Source organism: Pleurodeles waltl, chromosome 4_1 (genome assembly GCF_031143425.1).
Source record: "Pleurodeles waltl isolate 20211129_DDA chromosome 4_1, aPleWal1.hap1.20221129, whole genome shotgun sequence".
Taxonomy (NCBI): domain Eukaryota; kingdom Metazoa; phylum Chordata; class Amphibia; order Caudata; family Salamandridae; genus Pleurodeles; species Pleurodeles waltl.
In genome coordinates this window covers 733,109,364-733,135,198 of record NC_090442.1, presented here as the reverse complement: position 1 = coordinate 733,135,198, position 25,835 = coordinate 733,109,364, and the positions used below count along the sequence as shown (strand labels likewise).

At 43.5% G+C, this 25,835-nt stretch overlaps 1 protein-coding gene across 1 annotated transcript in view; it reads right to left on the bottom strand.

Moving 5' to 3' along the window:
* The window catches only part of LOC138288093 (collagen alpha-1(VII) chain-like), a 963,348-nt gene that overhangs the window by 855,167 nt on the left and 82,346 nt on the right, over window positions 1–25,835 (bottom strand). The window contains exon 2 of the mRNA XM_069229319.1: window positions 2,331–2,478. Coding sequence (XP_069085420.1) covers window positions 2,331–2,403 — 73 coding nt within the window. The 5' untranslated portion in view covers window positions 2,404–2,478. The remainder of the gene's footprint in view (window positions 1–2,330; window positions 2,479–25,835) is intronic.

Below are 25,835 nucleotides of genomic sequence, written 5' to 3'. Positions count from 1 at the left end.
GTACCAGCATCGTCTTCCCACACATCACAAAACATATAACTCCTGTCCTCCATAAGCAGTACTGGCTTATACACCGCTTACACATTCAGTTGAATGTGGACAGCAAGTCATCAATTCTCTGCACGTTCTCACACCCTCATTATTTGCATGTACAGTGACCAATCGCATTAACAATTTACTCCTTGGGATCGTAGGGCAATGTCTGCTCACCACATCTGGGAGTCACCATCTCACATTTGATGGGCCAATGCTCCCAAGCCAGTGTCCTGGCAATGTCATAGTTGTCCAATGACAAATTGATGATGGAGGGGACAGGGGTGTCTATACGGTGGAGAACCAGGCATTAGGCTAGCACAGTTTAGCTACCTCGCCAGTGTATTCCACTGTTGTCCCTTTGGGTGAGAGAGAGATAGAGCACCATAAAATTGCTGGTAGCATTACTTGTAGCTTTTGTAGTATAGAGGACGAAGCAGTAAATGTTTATTGATTTGAAGTTTAATTAATATTGAATGCAGAATACTAAGTACTAAAAGGCTCCTGAACCTAATCTCTCAACTTCATAAACAACTACCATTGCCATCCCATCCAAAATACCCATTACGTTTTGTAACACATGCTAATGTATTGTAAAAAAGTACGCGTATACTCCACGCACAACGTCTATACAGCAGGACAATGAATCTCCATCCACAAACACTGCCACTGGCAGGTCCTCTACAGTTTTAAACTGTGTGCATAAAACACCTTAACAATCTCAATAGCAAGGAAGGGTGCAACCTGCACATTACATGAAATATACACAGGAGTTATCTTTGTATAATATCATTCCCGTACCTTCAAAATCGAACCTTGCATGTGCAGATGTCTGTAATTTACTCTACAGACATTCCCGAAATATGCTAATATTAGAGAGATGCAGGAAAAAAATACTGTTGTGTCTACAGGTGGACGGTAAACTCTGCTTCTCCAGCGGAGTTCCGTAAAAACGTTGCCAACCGCAGCATTAAGTTGGCAAGGGCAAGTGAGAACTCAAGCGCTAGATGCCTCCCGGTGAGATTTCACAATGCAGACAGTCGTGGCAAGTTGCTACCGCACATGTTGAGAAGGCTGCCACTCATATTGAGAAGGCTACAGCTCGAGTAGAAAATCTACTGGAGCAGCAGATGTGGTGCCATGTGGTGCAGTTCTTGCTTATTGTACAGTGCAGGAAGAGATCCCAGTGACAAAAAAATCAGTGCGAGCAGTGCAGCGGACCGAATTCTGCCACTCGCAGAACTTCGCAGAATCTTACAAAGCTTTTATGTAACTCTGCAGAATTCTGCAGAGGGAAATTGTGAGTTCTGCCCACCTCTAGTTGTGTTGCGGCATGCTATAGCATGCTGTGCTGTATGTGCTTCACAGAGTAACACATGTAACCTGGCTCTGCTTAAGGGCACTGCACTCGATCTGCTTCACACACAAGTTTTCGTATTTTGTGTTTGCCAGGGGGCAGACAAACGCAGCCTATATGTTTTAGACTAGAGCAGTTGTTCCCAACCTTTTGTCCGAGGACCTGGGGGGACTGTGAAGCCTCCTCAGGGGGTCCGTGACTGCCTAGAAAATTAACTAATATTAATAGATTAATAAAATGTATATAAATAAAATGTTTAAATGTACAATTGAGAAGTTTAAAACGTACTATAAATGTCAAGGAATTTAAAATTAAAGGCTAAAAATGAAATTAGTATCCTCAAACTGATTGTGGGGGCAGCGCAGGTGCATCCAACGAAATATATTATGGGCGAAGTGTGGCTCCAATTGAATTTAGAAAAGCTCCAATCTTCCTATTACATTTTCTATTTTTTTTTTTATTTAATTTGTTTGCAAATTAAATAAAATGTGTTATCTTTTGTGTATGTGTTTGATGGAATGCTTGTTTCTGTATTTTTTGTGTATTGTTTCGTGTTTCAAATCATCAACAACGTTTAGGCCTGGGTTCCTGGTTTCCAGTAATGACTCAGTGGTGGGGTCCCCAGATTCCAACAATGATTTAGTGTGAGACCCCGGGTTTCAGTAATGATAAAGTGGGGGTTCACAGAAGTCAACAGGTTGGGAACCACTGCACTAGAGCAAGTGAAAGACACTTTCAATGCATGACAGGGTTTTCCTGTTTATTCTGCGGTCAACAGACAGAGTCTCACTGGAAGCACAGATGTTTCATTAAAGAGTCAACAGCTATTACACATTACTCATTTAGGCCAGACATAGACGCATCTGCTAAAGGTTTTCCTCACCTTGATTCTGAAACTCCCCGCTGTCCCCCCAGCCCCCCCAGCACATGCAAACAGTACCTTCAGGCTGAGCCCATGCTTCCTGCTGCACCAAAATGGCTGCCAGAATTAATATTCGCGTGCATAACAACATCGTTCTTCAGGCCTCCTCCGACTGCACCAGTGTCAGCCTCCTTTAGATTCCACTTCTACTGTTTGCTTGCTGTATCTGAGAATCAAAGAACATAATATGACTTAACACTGTGGCATAGAAACTTTGAAAAAATCAGACTAGGTACACACACTGCCTTCAGTAGGTGAAAAGTAGTGCTGCGCCCCCCCCCCCCTCTATTCCACTTACCCTTACCGACATGGATGTTAAATAGGAGTAGTAAGGGGTACGATTTGATACTCATGTATTGCCCTTTCGTACACTTGTAATTGCCCTTGCTTGCTGGTATCAAGGGCCATGAAGGCAGTGAACAGGTGAAAATGGAAAGGTTTTTAAGTGCCATGTTCACTTTTTGCAGTTGCACCCTGTGCCCTATCGTCAGGCACAAGCTTGTGCAAGTCACTGCAAACTTACTAGCGTCTGGCATCGACGGTGATGAGTAACCTTACCTGCCCGATCATTAATGTCACAGTATACACAGGGTTTGTACAGAACACAACGGGCCCAGGTTCCTTCGTGCACATATAGGTAACTCTCATGCTCCCACAAGAGCAGCCTCCATCACGTTAGTGAACTCTTGCCGCTGTAACAGTCTGCACGTAAATCCCTGTGCCCAGAGGTGTGTCCTGTAGAAGACTTTGAACATCTGGATTTCTGCTAGGCGTGTACTAGAATGCGGCTCTTCTTTTTTTTAATGTTTTATTGAGCATGGTATTTGGCTCCTTTGAGTCGTATTCATTAAATGAAATAAGATAATATAAACATTACACACCTTTATCAGTTAGAAAAATCTGTAAAGTTCAGTCAGTTTGCATAAACCTCGTGTCTAGACAGTAGCAAGCAAGACCCCCGAATCAGTAGTACACCTTAATCCAGTTATTGTCAGATGGGGCGCTCCCTGTGTTTCCTTTCTCGGGGGGTACTTCTGACTGCTCTCCTGCTTGTTTCCACCAGCGGGTCCAGTGGGGAGGGCCAGCATTTGTTCTCAGGTGGCATAGTAGAGGCACCTGGTGGCAGGCGCATATAAAACACTCAAATCTAAGGTTTATTTCTTAAATGCCCCAATCTATGAGCCCTTCTTTCATTGAGGATTATAAAACCAACAAACCCATCATGGCTACTTCTCTTCTTCTTTGGTCACTTCCTGTTTGTTCACAATACAAGGAGCATGGCACTGGCACTCCAAGCATTGCAAGCCCTTTAGGAACCCTTGCTGTGGTTTCTATCTCCTGGTTACTTTCTCCTGGAACTCTTTTCCTGGAAATTTGCTCTATCTCCTAGAATCAAGCTGCTGGAATCTTGCTCCATCTCTTGAAACCCTACTCCTTTTCTACACTTTAATGGTATTTGTGAGATTCGGGTTCCTGTAATGTTCTTTTTTTTATTCTCCTGCTTGCATTTAAGATTTTTTATGCTTTTTCCTCCCAAGTGTCACAATTTCTGGAGGCACTGGTCATCCTTGCAAGACACCATCTGCGAGCTGACAGTCGTTCAAAAAAAGGAGTCACCCCTATCTCTGCAACATGGAAGCATAAAGAAGACACAAGAGCTGCGTCCAGCTATTGACACCTCCGTTGAGAAGCAGCACAAAAAGATGGCTGTGGAGCCAAAGTTGGAAGGTAAATCATATATGTGAAGCACACACCTTCAACAAATAATCCATCCCAATTCAGTCACATTTCAATCATTTATGAGAAGGCCATGAGACCTCAAGGGGCAGAAGGCAGAGCTTGGCCTCAAGAAAGATGGTTACCTTCTGCTAAACTCTGTGACCATCACTCCAAAAAGAAAATACACTTCCTGCTGTCCATGGAAAAGCATTGGGTTGTACTGGTTTTTCTGCACCCCTTGAGGATGAACTGAAGGGACACGTACAGAGTCCAAAACTCTCTGCAGGCCACCATATGAGCTGCACGGCAAGATGGCAAACATTAAAAGGACACTGTTCCCTTCTCCCATCACCAAAACTGGACTGCGGAAACCGTCATGAATGGTACTGGGGGCCATCATTCTTCTTCAGTATAATTGTAAGCCACCTCTCCAACAACTTGCATTGCTGCTAAGCTTTCCAGTCTGAATCAATTAGAGGATAAGATACAGACTGAAGGTGGATGTCATGGTTAGTGCCCGTCCACTAATGTGCATTAATGTGCTTAAAGTGGTAGCTCTCTGCTGGGGAGTTATTTGTTGTTCATGGAGGAAGGCCACTTTAATTTGTACCAACCTACTCAGTGACGCCACTGTCTGTTCTGGGGGCTGCCATTGTGTGGGTTGAATTTTTTGGGTTACATAGACGTCTATGATTTAACAAACACCACCATTTGCTGCGAAGGGAACTGTACCAACTAGCTGAAACTGCATCCTGATTGGCCAAGAAAACTAGATGGTCCAATATATCCCCAACTGCTACGGAAGGTCAAAACATTGTGCTGCCTGCATACGTGGAAACTTTAGGCAGATACTTGAAAATAAAGCCTCAAAAGAACTTCTCTTTTAAGAGCCATTGAAAGGTGGAAACAAGAAATCGACCCAAGGAAATCCAGAACACAATATAGCTACAGAACACAACATAGCTATAATTGTGCTGGAGTCTCTTAGGAGTGAATTAAAAGACTTCAAATCTTTAATAAATACAGTACAACTCCCAAGTAGTGAGACAACAAAATAACTGAAGTTAATACATGTGGAGATGTCTTTGTTCAAACTAGTTTAACAATTCAGGGAAACGTCTTGAAGCACTTGAAAGTACTGGAAGCACCTGACTCAGCACTTGAAATCTGGAATCTGCAGAGGAAGGCAATTGACCACGAGCATAGCAGTCAACAGGACAACAGTCAACTCTATGGCGTTCCAGAAACAGAGGAAAGCCATGATGTGTTAGGACTGTGGTCAACCTTCATAATGCAACTGTTAGCAGTAGAATTCCCACCTCACATTGATTTCAAAGGGCGTGAGAGAGCGTAGTTTATATAATCTATATTAACATGAAATGTTTATGAATTAATGTGTGATAATGCCGCTTAGAAATTGTATTAAATGTATTTTGCTTAAACGTGCACTTAAAATGTGACCAAGGGGAGTGGCCGCCAGTGTATACGGGGACTAATAGAAATGGCTAATAGTTGTGTATTCTGTTATTAAAATATGGATTTGTACTAATTAATTAATGATTATGTTATTACAGTTATTCTAAATGAATCTTGTAGGCCTTAAGTTAGCATGAGCCGAAGCTTAGCTGCCTTGCTCTCATATTAAATGTGCTTTTCTAAATGTGCAGTGTGCTGACTCGCAAAAGGACATGACCTCTTGTTTTTCTTCAACTAGAAGCTGAATGTAACCATAGTGGACCCGTTCTCATGAAATTCATCTTGCTTGTAGAAATGTTTAGCTAAAATGCAACAGTGTAGATTAGTATAATGTACAAGGTCGTTTAAACCGGTAAAGACAATGGAGCTACTGACCAAAAGATGTGCAAAGAATTACAGAAGGATGAAATCATACCGGACGTGCTACCTCTGAAGACGTCAATCACATAGACCAATAAAATGTCTGTAAAATAATATGGGGTGAAAGATTAATGACATAGGGGGTCATTACGACCTCAGCGGTCTTTTCACTAGACCGCCGAGGGACCGCCGTACGGAAGATCACCAGTGCTGGCGGTCTTCCGCATGGGCCATTCTGACTGTTGGCAGCGCTCCGCCCGTTTCCGGACGAAGAGCCGCCAACAGCCATACTGGCGGCAGGCGGGGAAGTGGAGCTAGCTCCACCTCCACCGCCACGCTAACAGAACACCGCCCAGCGAATCACGACCTGTGATTCGCTGTGGCGGTGTTCTGTTGGCGTGTCGGTGTCGGCGGAGCTGGCCGTTCCCTCCCGGAGGATCACCAGGAACAGGTAAGGTGATCGTCCGCTAGGGAAGGGGGGTGGGGGGGGTGTTGTGAGTTGTGTGCGTGCATGGAGGTGTGCGTGTGTGTATATTGAGGGGGCGTGTGAATGCGTGCATGAATGCGGGGGGTGTGTGTATGTGCATGAATGCGTGCATGAATGCGGGGGGTGTGTGTATGTGCATGAATGCGTGCATGAATGCGGGGGTGTGTGTATGTGCATGAATGCGTGCCTGTATGTGTGTATGTGTGTGTATATGTTGGGGATCGGGGTGGGGGACGGGGGTCCTGCAGCCTTTTGGGGGTGGCAGGGGTGGTGGGGGGGTAGGGGACGGAGTCGGGGTGGGGGTTGGGGGTGGGGGAGACCCCTATCAGTGCCAGGGAAGGGATTCCCTGGCACTGATAGTGCTTACCGCCATGGATTGCATGGCGGTCCCCAACCGCATGAAATCCATGGCGGTAAGCCGGGGTCAGGCGGGTTGGAATACCGCCGGCGGTATGTGCCGACCGCCGGGCTGGAGACCCAGGTCTCCAGCCCGGCGGTCGTTACCGCCGTGGCGGGCGGAACGGTGAAGCGGCGGCTGACGCCATGGTCAGAATACATGAAAAAAGACCACCAGCCTGTTGGCGGTCTTACCGCCGCTTCACCGCCGACCGACCGCCAGGGTCAGAATGACCCCCATAATCTGTTTTCTAAAATAGGGTAAAGATAGTGGGGTATAACCATGGACCAATGAAATTTTAGGGGAATGTACTACGAAAAAGGGATAAAAACCCATGACACGGGGAGCCATTTAGGTGGGTTAGGGAATGCTATTGATTTTATCCAGAAACTTTGTCACTCTGTTCGGTGACTTATTGGTTTACTTAAAACCATCCTTTTCCTTAGATTGTCCATTTTACACTTTGCCTCCTTATGAGGGAAGTGCCCCTTTTGCCCCAGAGCTGAGTTTTGACTGATGGCGAATCAACTGATGTCCTGAAGACGAAGACTGACCTTGAGTGCTGACCTAAACCTTGGAGGGTAACTATGACAATGAAATTGTGATTTGTCTGTTTGCTTTTCCTTTCTAGGCACCAACTGTTTACTTTTGACAGAGACCGTAGCTAGATGTTTTCCAAATTGGTGTTCTAAATTGTTTTGCATGAAGCCCAACATGCCAATGCTAATCAGTGGTTAGGACACGTGTTCACTAAAATTGACGCAAATAGACAAACAACTGAATCTATGTTTTGTTGAACTGACGCATTAATGACACTCTGCTAAAGTTGATCTATGTGCACGCTGTGTTATGTTCTGATGTTCGCGATTCTTGCCTTAATGACATCTTATCAGAATTGCCATATGGTGACTATGCTGTTTTGTTTCTTGGTTTTGAGATTAACACATCTACTTTTAGAATTGTAACTAATAGGGAATAAAACTCATAAAATTCTACTAAACCGGTGTGGTTATTCATGACTGCAAGGTCATGGTGGTGTCTTGAGTTGATTAATGTCTTTGACTAAAGTGAAATGCATTGTGGTAATAAATATTGATGACATTATTGATGTATTGATTGACATATTGATTAGCTATCTCGTCCTAAGGTGTCTCTCAACTGGGTCAAAAGATTCATTTGCCTAAAAACGAGTCCTAATGTGTAATAAATTATCATAAAGGGACGCGTTAACAGTTCTGGTAGCAGAGCGACGGTTTGGCCCTTTGGGGCCCTAGGACGGAGAATTATTGTTTAAATTGTTTTTCTGAGATAATGCAAATTGGAGATATGATGTGTTTCTAAATTCCTCATGACTTTCCCGGGATCTCGGAACCTGCCTAAGTGAGTTGGGAAAGTTCTCTGCATCTTAGCATATGTGGCGTAGATTTTGCGCTTGCTCAGCTTATGCATTTTTGCAGGTGATTTGTGAAGATTATGTGTGTTTAGGCCAAGTAATGTTGTTTTAGCAGGAGTGGGCGTACTCCACAGTATGAAAGTAGGGAAGTCGGCGTACTTCATATGAGTGTGGGGCTTTGTGCTAAAAAATTATCCACGTGGTTGGTTGTTAATGTACGGACCCGTCGCGGTTTAAGACTCCGGAGTATATTGACAAGTGTAGGAGACACTTGGGTTTATGTTGTAATTTGCACGGTTCTATAGGTCAATTGGGCGTGGTTGACAAGTCGAGTTGGAGTCAAATTGTATGAGTGAAACCTTCGATGGAGATTTGGTAAGTTCTAAAGTGCACTAGAACGAACCATTGACAAGTCGAGAGTAGGATTTGCGGGTCGAATTCTGCTTGCGTATGTGGGGACTGAGAAGGAGAGAGTAGCGGCCGAGGCTTCAAGTGAAATCTCTGTAAAGTTCTGAAGCGAATGTGTACCTTTCCTGTAGTAAACCGGCAAATTTGAGTTGTTGTTGCTGTTAAAGGTGCTCGCAGTAATTTTGCTTTAGTTTGGTGTGAATCCAGTGAGGGGCGGACAAGCCACAAGACTTTGTCAGCTGCAGTGTGTGTGAGTGTGACGTCAGTGGTACCGCGCTGGGATAGGTCAGTTGTCGAGAGGGGTCGCGCACGGATTGGCAGCCGTCCGTGAGAGACAATAGGTTGAGAAAGGTGGGTGAAGAGTGACCTGGGAATTAAAGTCACTTCCTGATTAAATACAAACAAAGAAAAGACGTAAAGATGAATTTTATCAAAGCTTTTAGGAGCGCTCTGAAAGGCGAGTGAGGGTACTCCAGCTTATGTAGTAATGGAGGAGAAGGGAGTAGCACCTTGCTTATGGATGAAACAGTGGCGCAAATTGACAGAAAAGGAGGGATGTTTGGCGTTTCCCGAACATGGAACGTTCAATACAAGAATTTTAGAAAATTTGAGGTGGATGTTAAGTGTACAAAAGCCACCTCCGAGGCCAGCTCAGTATGAGGCATTAGCAGTCTGGGATTTAATGGCTATTAAACAGAGACAGCAGACATTTGAGAGGAGATTGAGAATTGCAGAAAAGACCTTAGCTGAGGCTAGATGGGACAATGAGAGCAAAATGTGGAGACGGGGAATAGTTGACGGGCTCAAATTGTTTCCAGCAATAACACAGGGAGACGAGACGCAGGGAAAGAAAGCCACCTGTAAGACAGACAAGGACTCTAGTAAGCCTAAAGAGACTAAGAGGTCTTGGATAGAAGAAGATGACTCAGACGATGAAGAATTTCTTAATCAGTTATTGCATGATCGCCCGCCACCTTATGCAGTAGACGACAATGTCCCGAGCACTAGTGCGGGTCCTGGGAACCAGACGCAGGAGAAGGGAGTTACTGATACAGTACAGACTAGTGATACGGGTTTGATATAGAATGGTGTAAGTGTACCCACTGCGCCAGACATGCAGATACAGTTGCAACCTCCACCGCAGATACAGAGAATCTATCCAGACGTCCCAACAGTAGAGACTACTACGAATCTGATAGTGCCGCCTGATCCGATATACACAAATCGAGGTTAGTGCAGATTGAGCCAACTCCACAATTGCTGCCCCAGCCGCAGCAACAGCTGATTCCGGGGTATAGTCCAGCAGCAGGACCTCCGTTAGTACCTGCCCCAGCCACAGTGAGTCAAGCCTTAGGAGTTACTGCTCCGCGAGGTTTAGGGCCAGGTCAGACACCAGCCGCCATATCATTACCGATTACTGTTGGCCCACCGGTGCCATTATATGCGCAGGGTAAGCCTGGTGTGTGTGATCAGGGAGTAATGACCCAAGATGCAATAAGAGGAGGGTCCATAGGAACTCCCCAGTTAATGGCTCAGGGGGGAGCAATAAGTTGAAGGACCCAGGACTTTGTTGGATCTTAGTCCGGCTGAATCACCGTTAGAGGCAATGAGACAGGCAGGGCTAGGGGTGCTAACTCCACAGACAATAAGTACGAATGCCTCACAGTCGCCAATGATGTATGCAGGGAATATTTCACTGCAAGGTTTTACGGTACAACAGTTGAAAGAGTGGTTAGAAAAGACTCATGCTTCACAAAGTACTGCAGTGACCGCAGAAAAATCTGAGAGAGATGAGTACCTAAACTTTGTAGGACTGGCTGTGGAAGCTGCTGAACTAGTGGAAGCGACAATAGGGGTAAACAGATTAGAATCATACACAGAAGCAGAATTGAGATACTTGTGCCCCAAAATCACTAAAGAAGTGGGCAGGGTGCATCAGAGGTTGGCGAACCTGGCAGACAAATACAATATTGACATTGAGAATACTAAACATTTGAAAAGGAGTTACAGACTAGACTTCGACTCTAAAGATTTTGACCACATGAGGTAGGCCGGAATAAAAGCGCATCTTAAAGAAATACCGCAGAGTGCACAGATCTGGGGAGCCTTAGAAAAGTGGGAAGGCAGATGGGCAAAGAAAAGAGATAAGGAGAAAAGTGACAGTCCGGGATCAAGTCCGACTAAAGCTTCACCGGACACTGAGACAGTAAAAATATTACCAATGAGAGAAACAGCTGGAGGGGTTCTAGTCCATGTACCGTGGACTAGAGGAGACATTCTGTCTTTCACAAATGATTATCCCAGGTTGAGGGAGAAACCGATAGAGTGGTATCAGCAGACAGATAGGTTTGTGAAACTTGCAAAGTGTCTGTGGGAGGACTTGAATACTTTGTTTGAGATCATTGTTCCACCTGACTTATGGCTTGAGTGCAAGAGAGGTGTGGACTGTCCGACACAGGAACAGGCAAGGGATAAGGTGACTGGAGCACCATCTGAGGAGGTGATGAAGTATTATCATAAAGTAATTGAGTTTTTGAAGCAGAAAGTGTCGCCGAAAGTGACTGATTGGTAGAAAATTGACCGGACCTCGCAGGAGGTTAAAGAGTCTATCCATGCTTATTATGAGAGGTTGTTGAAAGCGTTCAAACATTATAGTGGTACCGAGACTATAGAGCCGAAAGACATGAACCATCTTGTGTTCAGATTTGTTGAAGGGCTGAGACCAGAGGTTGGCCAGATGATTAAGAATCATTTGATCTGTTGGCAAGCGATGCCGATTGATGAGGTGTTGCAGTATGCAAAATACTGCAGTGACGAGATTGAGCCGAAGCAGAGAAAATTGAAGGAGAAGGTGATGCAGATAAAGGCAGCGCAGGCAGGTATGCAAAGGAATGGAATCCAGCAGATGGTACAGCAGCAACCGCAAGGGAATAGCGTGTTTCAGGCGCAACCGAGAGGCCGAGGTCGAGGTTTTGTGAATCGCGGTCCAGACTTGATTACTGTTGTGGTTCAAAATGATGCGCAAGGGATGAAAAAGATGTCACCATGTCACGCGTGCGGGGGCGTGGGGCATTGGAAGTGGGAATGCCCGAATGCGGTGCATGATGGTGTCGTTCAACAAAGCACTGATGTCGGTACATTTAAAAATGTGAGGGGTCCAAAATTGAGAGGTCAAAATCAGAACTTTCAGAATAACATGGTTCAGATGCAGGGGTTACAGCCCATGCAGCAAATGTAAATGCTGCGTGTTCAACCAGCACAAATGCAGAAAGTACAACAGCAGGTTCCCATGGTACCTAGACAGCAAATGCAATTACCATTAGCTCTAATGGGACAGCAACAGGTGATGCTTCCTCAGCAGGTCACAGGCCAAATGATGAGTCAAAATAACACAGTATAGCAGTTCCCATTGCATGGTGAAGATGGAATGAATGATGAATGGTCGGATGACAGTTCAGACAGTGAGGAGTGCAGGCTTGCAGCGTCCCTAGAAGTAGATCAGAGGGGACCCTATGTAGAGGGAAAGGTGATTGGTCACAAGGTATCATTCTTGGTTGACACGGGAGCTACACGCTCTACAGTCAGAAGTGCAGAGGTTCCGAAACTGCCACTTTCAGGGCGTACCATAAGAGTGGTAGGAGTAGCAAACCAGTACTTGACAAACCCGATCACAGACCCGGTTCAAGTCGAGATTGGCAACTTCCAGGGACTGCATAAGTTTGTAGTCTGCGATTCGAGTCCCGTATCCCTACTGGGAAGAGACTTACTGTGCAAAACGAAATGTTCGATTACCTGTTCTAATGATGCAATTGAAGTGCAGACGAACAGTGATGATGAGGGGGATGATGGGCAGTTTACAGAATCAGAAACAGAGACCGCAAATTAAGATTACCCTTTGATAACCCTATTCCCGATGCTTACAGTAACTGACTTGCCAGCTGAGTTGCAAGGGACAGTGACAGAGAAAGTGTGGGACCTGACAGGAAAGGAAGTGGGATTGATAAAAGGAGTTGAACCGGTCAAAGTACAGGTGAAGCCAAATGCAGTGTTTCCCCAGGTGCCGCAGTACCACATGGCACAAGATGTCCTTATTCAGGTATCACAGATAATTGCAGACTTTGTAAAGCAAGGAGTTCTGAAGGAGGTATTGAGCAGCCCATGTAATTCACCAATAATGGGTTTGAAAAAGCCTTGTGGGAAAGTTCGAATTGTGCAGGATTTAAGGAAAATAAACAAGATTGTGGTAAAATGTTGTCCCATAGTGCCAAATCCAGCAGTGATTATGTTTCAGGTTCCGTGTGATGCAGAGTGGTTCACCGTTGTGGATTTGTCACAAGCATTCTTTTCGGTGCCTCTTCATGAGGACAGCCAATTTTTATTCCGTTTCAAATTCCTGGACAAGGTGTACAGTTGGTGCAGAATTCCTCAAGGGTTTTCTGAGTCGCCATCCATCTTCAATCAGATATTGAAGAAGGATTTGGAGTCGTTAGAGTTACCTTCTAGTTCGACTCTAGTGCAGTACATTGATGACTTGCTGATTGCGTCCAGAACAAAAGACGACTGTAGGTATGACACAAATGCCTTACTGAACCATTTGGGAAAGAACGGACATAAAGTGTCCCCAAAGAAGCTGCAGTACTGTCAGAAAGAGGTGAAATACTTAGGGCACTTGATTGAAAAGAGGTCCAGGAGAATATCAAAGGAGAGGGTGACAGCCATACTACAGATGAACCCCCCGACAACAAAGAGAGATGTCAGGATGTTTTTGGGAATGGTGGACTACTGTCGTCAGTGGATTTCCAACTTTTCGATTATCTCAAAACCATTGATCAAGCTGACAGGCAAAGAAACTAAGGATGAACCGTATACCATAGCTTTGTCCAAAGAAGAGCTTGAGTCATTCATGGAATTGAGAGAGTGCATGTGCAGGGCACCAGCTTTAGGTATGCCTGACTACACGAAGCCTTTTCTACTGTTTTGTCATGAACGTGATGCTTGTTCTTTGTCTGTCTTAACACAGGTCCATGGAGGTGCAAACCGCGCTGTAGCATATTTTTCAACTACCTTGGACCCAGTCGCAGCAGCCTTACCGGGTTGTTTGCGCGCAGTTGCAGCAGTTGGTCAGAGCCTCACACAGTGTGAAGGCATATTGATGGGACATCCCTTAACAGTAATGGTTCTGCATTCAGTTGAAATTCTGTTGACCCGAACTAAGACTCAGCACATGACAAATGCCTGACTTACCTGGTATGAGACAATTATTTTGGGGTCGCCTAATGTCTCCTTAAAGCGATGTACTGTATTGAACCCGGCAACTCTACTTCCTGTTGAAAATACTGAGATTAGTAATTCGGAGGAAGTGGAACATGACTGTCTTGAGGTAACAGAGCTCTGCACCAAACCCAGACCTGACATTAAAGATACGCAGTTAAAGGAAAATGACTGCATTATGTTTGTTGATGGATCATGTTTGAGAGACTCAGTCGGAATACTAAGAGCTGGATATGCTGTGTGTACAATCACTGGCATTATAGAAGCCTCCTGGCTCGAAAGAGTGTATTCCGCACAAGTGGCTGAGTTAATTGCCCTTACTAAGGCATGCCACGCAGCTGAAAATCTGAAAGTCACTATCTATACTGACATCAGGTATGGGTTTGGCATTGTGCATGATTTTGGCCAATTGTGGTCACAGAGGGGTTTCATGACCTCTTCTGGTTCTCCACTGAAAAACGGCGAACAAATTAAGGATTTGCTGCATGCGATTCAGTTACCTCTTGAAATTGCCACCGTGGTGAAATGCAATGCTCATGTTAAGTCGCAGGACTTTGTGTCAATGGGAAACGGCTATGCAGATCAAGTCGCAAGGTTTTGCGCATTGAACTGTATATCGTTCAAGGACCAGTGGGAATTGTTGCCGCAAACTGAAAATGAGACATGTCTGAACTTTGCATTAAGAGTTGTTGACACATTAGATGAGCTAAAATCACTGCAGGGTCATGCTAGCAGGGAAGAGAAATGCTCCTGGCAGAGAATGCAATGCGTACAAAGAGCTGATGACTTGTGGGTCTCAGAGGAGGGGAAACTAGTTTTGCCAAACAGTCTTTTATCACAGTTTGCAAGACTTTATTATGGTCAGGCACACCTTGGGAGAGACGCAATGAACAGACTGTTCAAAATTGATTGGTTCAATCCGAAATTCAGACAAGCTGCAGAGGTTACCTGTCACAGGTGCATCATCTGTCAACAGATGAATGCAGGAAAAGGAACAGTGGTGACTTTGAGCCACATAGGGAGAGCTGGAGGTCCGTTTAGCAAGATGCAGATGGATTTCATTAAGATGCCTGTATGTGGAGGCTTGAGGTACGTGTTGGTGATTGTGTGTGTTTTCAGTCACTGGATTGAAGCCTATCCTACCCGTAGGAATGACAGTCTCACAGTAGCAAAGCTGTTGCTTAGAGAATTAATACCAAGGTTCGGAGTTCCGGTCTCTTTAGAATCAGATAGGGGCAGGCACTTCGACAATGAGGTGATAAAGCTCTTCTGTGCTGCATTAGACATTGAACAAAAGCTGCATTGTAGCTACCGCCCCGAAGCATCAGGACTAGTGGAACAGATGAATGGTACCTTGAAGTCGAGAATGGCAAAAATGTGCGCAGCTACTAATATGAAATGGCCAGATGCATTGCCTTTAGTGCTGATGTCAATGAGAAACACACCTGATAAGAAGACAGGACTATCACCCCATGAGATCTTGATGGGGAGAGCTATGAGGTTGCCCGCAGTACCTGCAAATGCTCTTGTGAATATCACGGATGATATGGTGTTGGACTACTGCAAAGGTTTGGCTGATGTGGTCCGCTCTTTTTCCCACCAGGTGGAGGCCAACACACTGCCACCGATCAGTGATCCAGGTCACAACCTGCAAACCAGTGACTGGGTGGTTGTCAAGAAGCACGTAAGAAAGTCGTGTTTGGAGCCACGCTGGAAGGGGCCATATCAAGTAATACTGACAACAACCACTGCTGTCAAATGTGCAGGCGTTCCAAACTGGATACATGCCAGTCACACGAAGAAGGTGACATGTCCAACTGATGAGGAACTTGAAGTTTCTGACTCAGCAATTCCGGAGAAGGAAGTTTCAGGGCCGGAGAACAGTCAAAGGGGAACTGAGACTGCAGGAGAGCCCACTGAGGATGGCCTAGTCACTCAAGCAGTAAAGGAGTTCGAGAGAGGTGACAGTGAGCCTTTCTCAGTAGAGGCAGCAAGAGAACTAAGTTAAGGAGAGGTTCTCCCAGAAATAGACGGATACGGGTTAGAGCTTGAACCCGTTACAGACCCAGAGGAAGAAGGGGAAATAATAGAGGAAGGTCAAAGCACACCGGCATCTCCTGAGCCAGTTGCAGGTCCATCAAGAGAAAACCCCATAGCACAAGAGGAGGGTGCTGTTCAGCGTCCTGAAAGGCCAAGCAGGAAGAAAACGCACAAAGGTGATAACTGGCCAAAGAAACAAGCTGTAAGAGAAAAGATCGTCCCAGGTGAGACAATAGAGGAAGAAATTGTCACAACCAGAAAGGAGGATTTAAGTGAAGGAGAATTACAAAGTGAACGCAGGCTGAAAAGAAAAAGAGTTGCAAATAGAAGGTACGTAGGTCCTGAATGGGCATATGAAACAACATCTGAGTGGCAACAAGAATTCTTAGCGTTCTGTTTTGATCGAGAAGTACCAGGCCAATACTACGGTACCTGAATTCAACAGAAAAAAATAAATAAAAGACTGTGCTAAAATCGAGAAATTGAAATTGAAAGCTGAAAGCTGAGAAAGAGACTTATGTATTACCGGATATGACATTCGAAACCTGAATTGACTTTGAAAAACCGATTATGACAAGCTGCTAACCTGATTTGACAAAAGGGGGTCCTGGGGTGAGTGAAACGCTGTAAATAGACGCAGAGAGAGAGAGAGACTTTGCATTAGAAAAAAAAAAAAAGGGAGTTTTAAATCGTCCTCAAGTTGATTGTTTGTTTTGAGTTATTCTGCTATCTGATTCTTTACAGACCATGGCTTACAATAGAGGTAGTAGCAAGAAGGGTAAAGTGTGTGGTTGGTTAAGTGTTATATTAGGTATTGTGTGTGCAATAATAATTGTGGGTGTGATTGTGGGAATGCCGTGGTTGGATAAGAAAACAACTAATAATGCTTCAAAAACTGAAACTGCTACGCTAACACCATGGGAAAAGTTTGAGCAGGATACACAACACTTGCATGAGGGAACTAATTCAAAGGGGGAACTTTCCACTAATGTTTTTTATCGCTTGCTGAACGAGTATGTTGATAGCATGGATGCGAGAAACTGTTATGTGTGTACAAAGATTCCTTCATCAGTACAAGAGGGGGTCACCTACCATAGTCTTCCTTTAACTTACGGGATGAGCTGTAGTCTGCTACTAACAAGAATCTATGACCAGGAACATGTGCAATATTTTTATTCAAATTTAGATGTAGTGTTTTCTTTTGTGCCTGTGATTGAGTTTTTGAATAAGTTAGCTAAGGACCATAGTATAAAATTAGTTAGAGGTTTCTTTGAGCTGACACTAACATTTGGGACAGCTTAGGCACACCGCAACAATTTGACCTGCTTATTAACACCTGTAGAGAAAAGCTTCTTAGATCACACTGATGATAGAGGCAAGGCATTGAAAGAAAAATTAGAAAAAGGATTAGAAAAATGCACATATGCAAATGATTATGCTTACACCGCAATAAAGACGCAAGGCAAACTAGCTATAGATGCATTACATGTAGGAAGGATTGCATATAACGAGTGAATGCAGGCATGTGTTTTTGTTTCAGAGTAAGTGGACCTTCATGTTAAATGGACAGGATCCAGCGATCCCTGGGATCTATTATATCTGTGGACTTAATGCTTATTACCGTCTCCCTAAGGGATGGTATGGGACATGTTGTTTGGGGATAGTCTTCCCAAAGATTTACCAGATTAATGACTTAAAGCAAATACCTAAAATGTCTGAATTACAACATGCTAGACAAAAACGAGAGATAGCGGCTGCTGTCGTTGGTGACATATTTGGAGCCATAATTCCTTCAGTATGGGTTATCTTAAACTCCATAAAGATTCGAAAGTTGTCTACTATTGTGGATAACATGCTGACAAACTTCACAGGGGCTATACTCCTGATGGATACTGAACTTGCGGCAGAAAGAGCTATGACTCTTCAAAATCGGCTTGCTTTAGACATTCTTTTAGCAAAGAGCGGCGGAGTCTGTAAGATGCTTAACGAGCGCCATTGTTGCTCGTTTATTCCGGACAATAGCAAAAAGATTAGAGGTATGCTTACTAACTTAACTAGAGATAGTGCAGATTTAAAAGATTTGAAGGAACCCGGAGTTTGGGAGAAGGTTGGGAAAGGAATTGCCAGAGTAGGGAGCTGGTTTAGTAATATTTGGAATGGATGCTTGCAAAAATATTAGGGGGTCTATTAATTGTCTTAATTTGTTTATTGAGTTTATGGGGAGCATGCAAAAGTAATGAAAGAATTAGAAGAAATTGGACAAAAAGAAGCAAGAGGAATGAAGAAAATGAAAGGGAGAAAATGTTTAATGAAATTTGGGAAAGCTCACACAAAGGACAAGATGTTGAAATGCGCATTATGCGCAAGGTGAAAAATTGAAAGTGAAAGGTTGAAAGGCAAAGGTTTGTGTGATGACGAGCGTCATTAGAGGAGGGACTGAGAGAGCGTAGTTTATATAATCTATATTAACATGAAATGTTTATGAATTAATGTGTGATAATGCCGCTTAGAAATTGTATTAAATGTATTTTGCTTAAACGTGCACTTGAAATGTGACCGCGGGGAGTGGCCGCCAATGTATACGGGGACTAATAGAAATGACTAATATTTGTGTATTTTGTAATTAAAATATGGATTTGTACTAATTAATTAATGATTATGTTATTACAGTTATGCTAAATAAATCTTGTAGGCCTTAAGTTAGCATGAGCCAAAGCTTAGCTGCCTTGCTCTCATATTAAATGTGTTTTTCTAAACGTGCAGTGTGCTGACTCGCAGAAGGACATGACCTCTTGTTTTTCTTCAACTAGAAGCTGAATGTAACCATAGTGGACCCGTTCTCATGAAATTCATCTTGCTTGTAGAAATGTTTAGCTAAAATGCAACAGTGTAGATTAGTATAATGTACAAGGTCGTTTAAACCAGTGAAGACAATGGAGCTACTGACCAAAAGATGTGCAAAGAATTACAGAAGGATGAAATCATACCGGACGTGCTACCTCTGAAGACGTCAATCACATGGACCAATAAAATGTCTGTAAAATAATATGGGGTGAAAGATTAGTGATATAATCTGTTTTCTAATAGGGTAAAGATAGTGGGGTATAACCATGGACCAATGAAATTTTAGGGGAATGTACTACGAAAAAGGGATAAAAACCCATGACACAGGGAGCCATTTAGGTGGGTTAGGGAATGCTATTGATTTTATCCAGAAACTTTGTCACTCTGTTCGGTAACTTATTGGTTTACTTAAAACCATCCTTTTCCTTAGATTGTCCATTTTACACTTTGCCTCCTTATGAGGGAAGTGCCCCTTTTGCCCCAGAGCTGAGTTTTGACTGATGGCGAATCAACTGATGTCCTGAAGACGAAGAATGACCCTGAGTGCTGACCTAAACCTTGGAGGGTAACTATGACAATGAAATTGTGATTTGTCTGTTTGCTTTTCCTTTCTAGGTACCAACTGCTTACTTTTGACAGAGACCGTAGCTAGATGTTTTCCAAATTGGTGTTCTAAATTGTTTTGCATGAAGCCCAACATGCCAATGCTAATCAGTGGTTAGGACAGGTGTTCACTAAAATTGACGCAAATAGACAAACGACTGAATCTATGTTTTGTTGAACTGACGCATTAATGACACTCTGTAGGCCTTAAGTTAGCATGAGCCGAAGCTTAGCTGCCTTGCTCTCATATTAAATGTGTTTTTCTAAACGTGCGGTGTGCTAACTCGCAAAAGGACATGTCCTCTTGTTTTTCTTCAACTAGAAGCTGAATGTAACCATAGTGGACCCGTTCTCATGAAATTCATCTTGCTTGTAGAAATGTTTAGCTAAAATGCAACAGTGTAGATTAGTATAATGTACAAGGTTGTTTAAACCGGTGAAGACAATGGAGCTACTGACCAAAAGATGTGCAAAGAAATACAGAAGGATGAAATCATATCGGACGTGTTACCTCTGAAGAAGTCAATCACATGGACCAATAAAATGTCTGTAAAATAATTTGGGGTGAAGGATTAGTGACATAATCTGTTTTCTAATAGGGTAAAGATATTGGGGTATAACCATGGACCAATGAAATTTTAGGGGAATGTACTACGAAAAAGGGATAAAAACCCATGACACGGGGAGCCATTTAGGTGGGTTAGGGAATGCTATTGATTTTATCCAGAAACGTTGTCACTCTCTTCGGTGACTTATTGGTTTACTTAAAACCATCCTTTTCCTTAGATTGTCCATTTTACACTTTGCCTCCTTATGAGGGAAGTGCCCCTTTAGCCCCAGAGCTGAGTTTTGACTGATGGCGAATCGACTGATGTCGTGAAGACGAAGACTGACCCTGACCTAAACCTTGGAGGGTAACTATGACAATGAAATTGTGATTTGTCTGTTTGCTTTTCTTTTCTAGGTACCAACTGCTTACTTTTGACAGAGACCGTAGCTAGATGTTTTCCAAATTGGTGTTCTAAATTGTTTTGCATGAAGCCCAACATGCCATTGCTAATCAGTGGTTAGGACACGTGTTCACTAAAATTTACGCAAATAGACAAACGACTGAATCTATGTTTTGTTGAACTGATGCATTAATGACACTCTGCTAAAGTTGATCTATGTACACGCCGTGTTATGTTCTCATGTTCTCGATTCTTGCCTTAATGAAATCTTATCAGAATTGCCATATCGTGACTATGCTGTTTTGTTTCTTGGTTTTGAGATTAACACATCTACTTTTAGAATTGTAACTAATAGGGAATAAAACTCATAAAATTCTACTAAACCGGTGTGGTTATTCATCACTGCAAGGTCATGGTGGTGTCTTGAGTTGATTAATGTCTTTGACTAAAGTGAAATGCATTGTGGTAATAAATATTGATGACATTATTGATGTATTGATTGACATATTGATTAGCTATCTCGTCCTAAGGTGTCTCTCAACTGGGTCAAAAGATTCATTGGCCTAAAAACGAGTCCTAATGTGTAATAAATTATCATAAAGGGACGTGTTAACAGGCGCACAGGCTGAGAACGGGATGACATATAGAAGAGATGTCCTAAGGCCAGTAATTATGTGTTGATTACCCCTAGCATACACGGATAATTTTACAAACTGTGGAAAAAAGTGAAACATCATCTTCTAAAGGCCATAAAATTTCATTTGCATCCATCTTCCCTTATGAAACCAGTGTAATCTGAAGGGAATTCCTAGCCTTACTCTCTCTTCTCAAACACAAGACTATCAGTAGGGCCTTTTGGACCCTGCTGTGATGATGGTGACAGTTAAAGGTAGCCCAAGGGAATTTCCTGACCCTCAATAATTTTCTAGAGACCCTTGAGCAACCTTTAATGGAAACGTCTGTCACTAGGTATAATGAAGAAAACCAGTGGATGGATGATCCCTTCGCCCAGTGAATCCAATTTCACTCAAGACCCTCCAGCGAAACCCCTCCCTAAAAATATTTACAATGCTCAAGATTGAGACTCTGCTGAACCCTCCGTGAAAGATCAAGATAAATCCAGTTCACCCCTTAAAGTGTAAACATTAGCCTGACAAAACAAGTATGGTTCATAAAATGCCTACTGTTATTATCGGACATGCTATAGTAATGGAGTCACTTTGGAGCTCCTACAAAGGTTGCTCAGCTATTTAACGTTTGACACAAACAAAAATCCGACTTACACAACAGATCATTCCACAACATATTAACCCTGAAGATAATGAAAAAAACAGTTCAGGGAATATTAAGATCTGAATGGAAATTGTGTAAGCTCAACGCAGATCCTATGGGCCACCAGGAAGTATCATTCAGATTTTGCTTCCCCCCACAATAGCATAGGACAAGAGGCAATTGGTCACCCCACTTTGGCCATTAATTGTCTAAACTGTGAATGATGGCAATTTGTATAAGGCCATGTGCACATCTCCTAAAAAAGTTCTTCATTTCCATGCCATTTCTGCTTTGATTTAGTGTTTTTAGGTTGAGTGGAAGCGTACGACCTCTTGTATACTTTTTAAGTATACTTCAGTGGGCTTAAAGCCATTTAATTTGCTCATTTCAGTGCCATTTAAAAAATCATCCTTGCTAGTGTTCAGTCATGCCTATTAGTCCCTCCTTTTTCTCTTTGGGAGCAGGGACCAACTACTGTATAAATACGCTTTGTCCTGTTTATCTGTTCTTTAGGGGACTTTTTTTCTTTGTTTCTTGCTTGTGTTCAGTGAAGTTTAGCCTCTTCCCATGTGCTACATGCCCCTTCCACTCCCCCTTGTTTCTCCAAGTCTGCATGCACCCACGGTGTCACTAATGAGGCCAACAGGTGCTAGAAGTTCTGAGTATTCAAGAATGTCTTTTCTTTTATTTATGTTTTAAAGGCGCCGGGCTCACTGAATCCTTCATGTCTCAGGGCAGCTATTACAGCTGCCACCATTACAACCAATCACAGTGGGACACCCAGGCTGGCGCCTGCTCGAGCCAATAGAAGAACGATTAACTTGGGCCAGTGGGAGCCTGCACCCTCATGCCTCAACTCACTCCAAGGGCTCTACTGACAGCTTGTTTTTTATGATGGAAACAAGCTGCCAGAGTGAAACTGCTTGTTTAGTTTACACCCTCTATCCTCTAAAAATAATGTCCCTTATGAATATCGTCCCTTTCCTTAAAATTACTTCAAGAACTTACTATAACCTCAAACAATAAACCACCTCAGGGTCTTCTAATATGGCAACAGGGTGCTCTGCCCGTCCTGACTACTGTTGTCTATCCAATAATGAAACTGGCACAAGACCCTGGTAGTTTTATTTACATTGTCTTCATCCTCACATTTGTTTGCTGCAGCACTGCAGCAGCTGGGGCAACTGGAGCTGTGGTTGCTGGTGCCAGACCCGGTCGGCTCCTGGCGCTGGCATACAGGGCAGCGTTTGTTTGTCGCCGGCTGATACTGCTCCACGCAGCGTCGCCCCGGGAGCCTCGACTCAGGCTCCTGTAGTGCTCGCACATGCGCCTGACGGAGGCTCATTGTGGGCCTTGTGGTTGAGGGAAGAGACCCAGAGTGGCACAGGTCACTGCTCTGCTCTCAGCTTCCAACCCCTTGCGCTCAGTTTTTTCCAGCCCCTAGCAGTGCCGTGAGCCTGCCAGGTGAGCAGAGCATCGTTGTACTTTTCCTTCCTCCGTCTGTCGGGGAGAACACGTTTTCCATTGCACACTGCATTCTTTTGTCTTTGAATTTTTGATAATGCGTGAAGCCAGAAAATAAACACAGTGATGTTTGAATTCTTGGCAGGTCGGCCCAAGAGCTTCTGACACAAGATGGTGATATGGATTTTCCTGGTGTGACAGGGAAATTAGTTACACTGCGCCATTGTTCAAAATACTGCTTTGTTTATTTTAAAGTAGTTTGTGGCTTAAGTTTGTTTAGGACCACACATCTGTTGCAGCATGTTTGGCTCTGTGGGCTGATGATTGCGTGAATTCTGTGGGGTGAGAGAACAGTTGCATTTTCACACCCATTCAGACTTGGCCTCTTTGACGACTTGTATTTATTAAAACAGATTTTAGAGCTGCTGTAAAACACCATTGTGCTGGGAAAAGGCTTCTTCTACCACTACTTTTACAGAGTACACTTGGTGAGGTGGGTGGAAAGTCCTTATTGGAATTGTCTGAACTGCTTCCAACTAGTCACCCATCACCGTTTAATCGTTGAGTGTAGGGCGAGATTCACAGCCCTGTTCCACCCATCTCTTTTTCTAGTCATCTGAAGCCCCAATTATTTCCCCCCTCGTCCCATATTATCCTTTTTTCCTGTTGGTCACATATGTGTGGGTGTGCTGGTGGGGTGGTGAAAGTGGTATTATATTGGAATTAGCATGGCAGATTTAAATTAGTATGCTAAGTGGCAACATTTTCATTTTTTGCTGTAGACAGAAGAAGAAGGTAAATGGAAGTGCTTTAGTTATATGCAGGGCCACTGGAATTATGTGGCAGGAAAACACCAAATTATAAGGCAGGGTTGACCAATTTATGTGGCAAGAAAAGTCCAGTTATGAATTTACACCACCAATAGCTGTAACCCAAGCAAATGTGAGATCTATTGCATTGCAAATGCTTGTTTTACATTTATTTTGGAAATGAGCAATTTTACTTCTTTTCTTTTTCTACAAACAATATGTACTCCGCATTTAAATAAAAGCATTTTTACTGTTTAATAATTTAAACTTTTAATCCCTATTGAATATGTTTGAAAAAAGAATAAAGAAATAAAAACATTGCCGGCTTGTAAAGGACAGGTCTTTTGACTCAGGCAATACTTGTTCTATTAGTGTTATTAGTGCTTTTTAGTGGTCTGCCCAATCTGTGAGCGCTGGCCAGAAAACAGTAACACAATAGAAATTAAACTGAAAATGTAAAAAGAACACTTAAAAGTTATTTTACGCATTGCAAATTACTCTTTATTTCTACAGACTCGGGGTAGATGATCTCATAAAGAGCAGAGTAATAACATTTTAAAACAAAGTGGCGATAAACGTAGTTGGGACATTTAAAAGAAGATATTTTCAATTAATAAAACTTATGTTAAAACTCTTGAGAGTGGCTTGCAACTGCTGCCCCGAAGCCTCTCAAAAGCTTTTAAAGTTTAAATACGCTAATAACTGCAAGGACGGGAGCTCTCTGTCTAGCTCAGCTGTCCATTCCTTCCTGCTCTACAGTGGCTTAACGAAACTTGAGGCGGCCCCCCTACACAGTACATGGAGAGGCCCTCTTCCAGATTCACGCAGGAGCTCCCAGACCATAGCACTGTGCTGAGGGGCGCCCTGGAGCTCGACACCCCCCTCAAACCCGCACCGTGGGGGCTGCGCAGTGATGCAACAAAACTTAAGGGGGATCCCTGCAAAGTACCTGTAGGGGGGGCCATTTCCGCAGGACCCAGTCATTGTGTACTGTGCTGTGGGGGCCCCCTGGAACTCACATCCCTGCCCCCTCCGCACCGTGGGGCCTTTGTTACGCCTCTGCCGCTCTGCTCAGAGTTACAGGAGGCCATCTCTGCTTCCTCCCTCAGCCTCCGCAGGTATGGCCTGGATTAACAATGTGAAGTTCTTATCTTTTGAATCCCATTGGATCCCAGCATGAATTGTGCAAGGGGACTGATGTTTGGGGGACGTATAAATGGGTGTCACCATGACTATATTTAATTATTATGCATGTAAAGTGAGATTAGAAAGGGCATGAAACCATCAAGGTAGGTGAGCGTAGAGTTGAAATTCCGCAGAAGTGGGAAGAGTGAATGGAATGTGAAGTGCAGATGGGAAAGTGGGGCGAAGGCAGGAAGAAAGTAGTCAAGGAAGCTGACACAGAGAGAACCTCTACAGTGGAGGGAAGAAGGAACCAGTGTCTACTGAAAGAGTTTAATAGCTGAGAATGGGAGGGTCGAAGAGGTGAGGGGGACTCTTATACTGTACATTTGAAACTGCCAGGAATCACATTAGCAAATTGGTAATCAAGCGAAAAGGAGGAGTCAAAATACATGACCAAGTTCACTCAGTGGGAAGGAAAGATGGAGAGGGTGGGGGAAGATAAGCATGAGGCTCTACGAGATAATGAAGAGCTGTAAATTAAAGTTGTGGACTAGAACGTAAAGCTATGAGCTAGAAAGTAGAGTGTTTCATTTGTGAAAGGGTTGAGCTTGAAATAATAGTCAATCATCCAAGATATGACAAGCTTTAAGAAGGGATGGTAAACCTTCTAGTGAATTATATGACCATCGTAAATAAAAGATCAGAAAATTAGCAGCACAGAAATGAGCTTCAAAACCAATGAAAGTAGTGGCATAGGCAAGTTAGGGAAGTGAGATGTTATCTAATGAAAAGGAATGGACGCACGGCTGAGACTTGGAGACCTTCCCACAAAAAAACAGTTAAACAGGTAGACACACTTCCTAGGGTGCAAGAAATGTGAAGGAAAAGTAAAGTCTGAAATATCA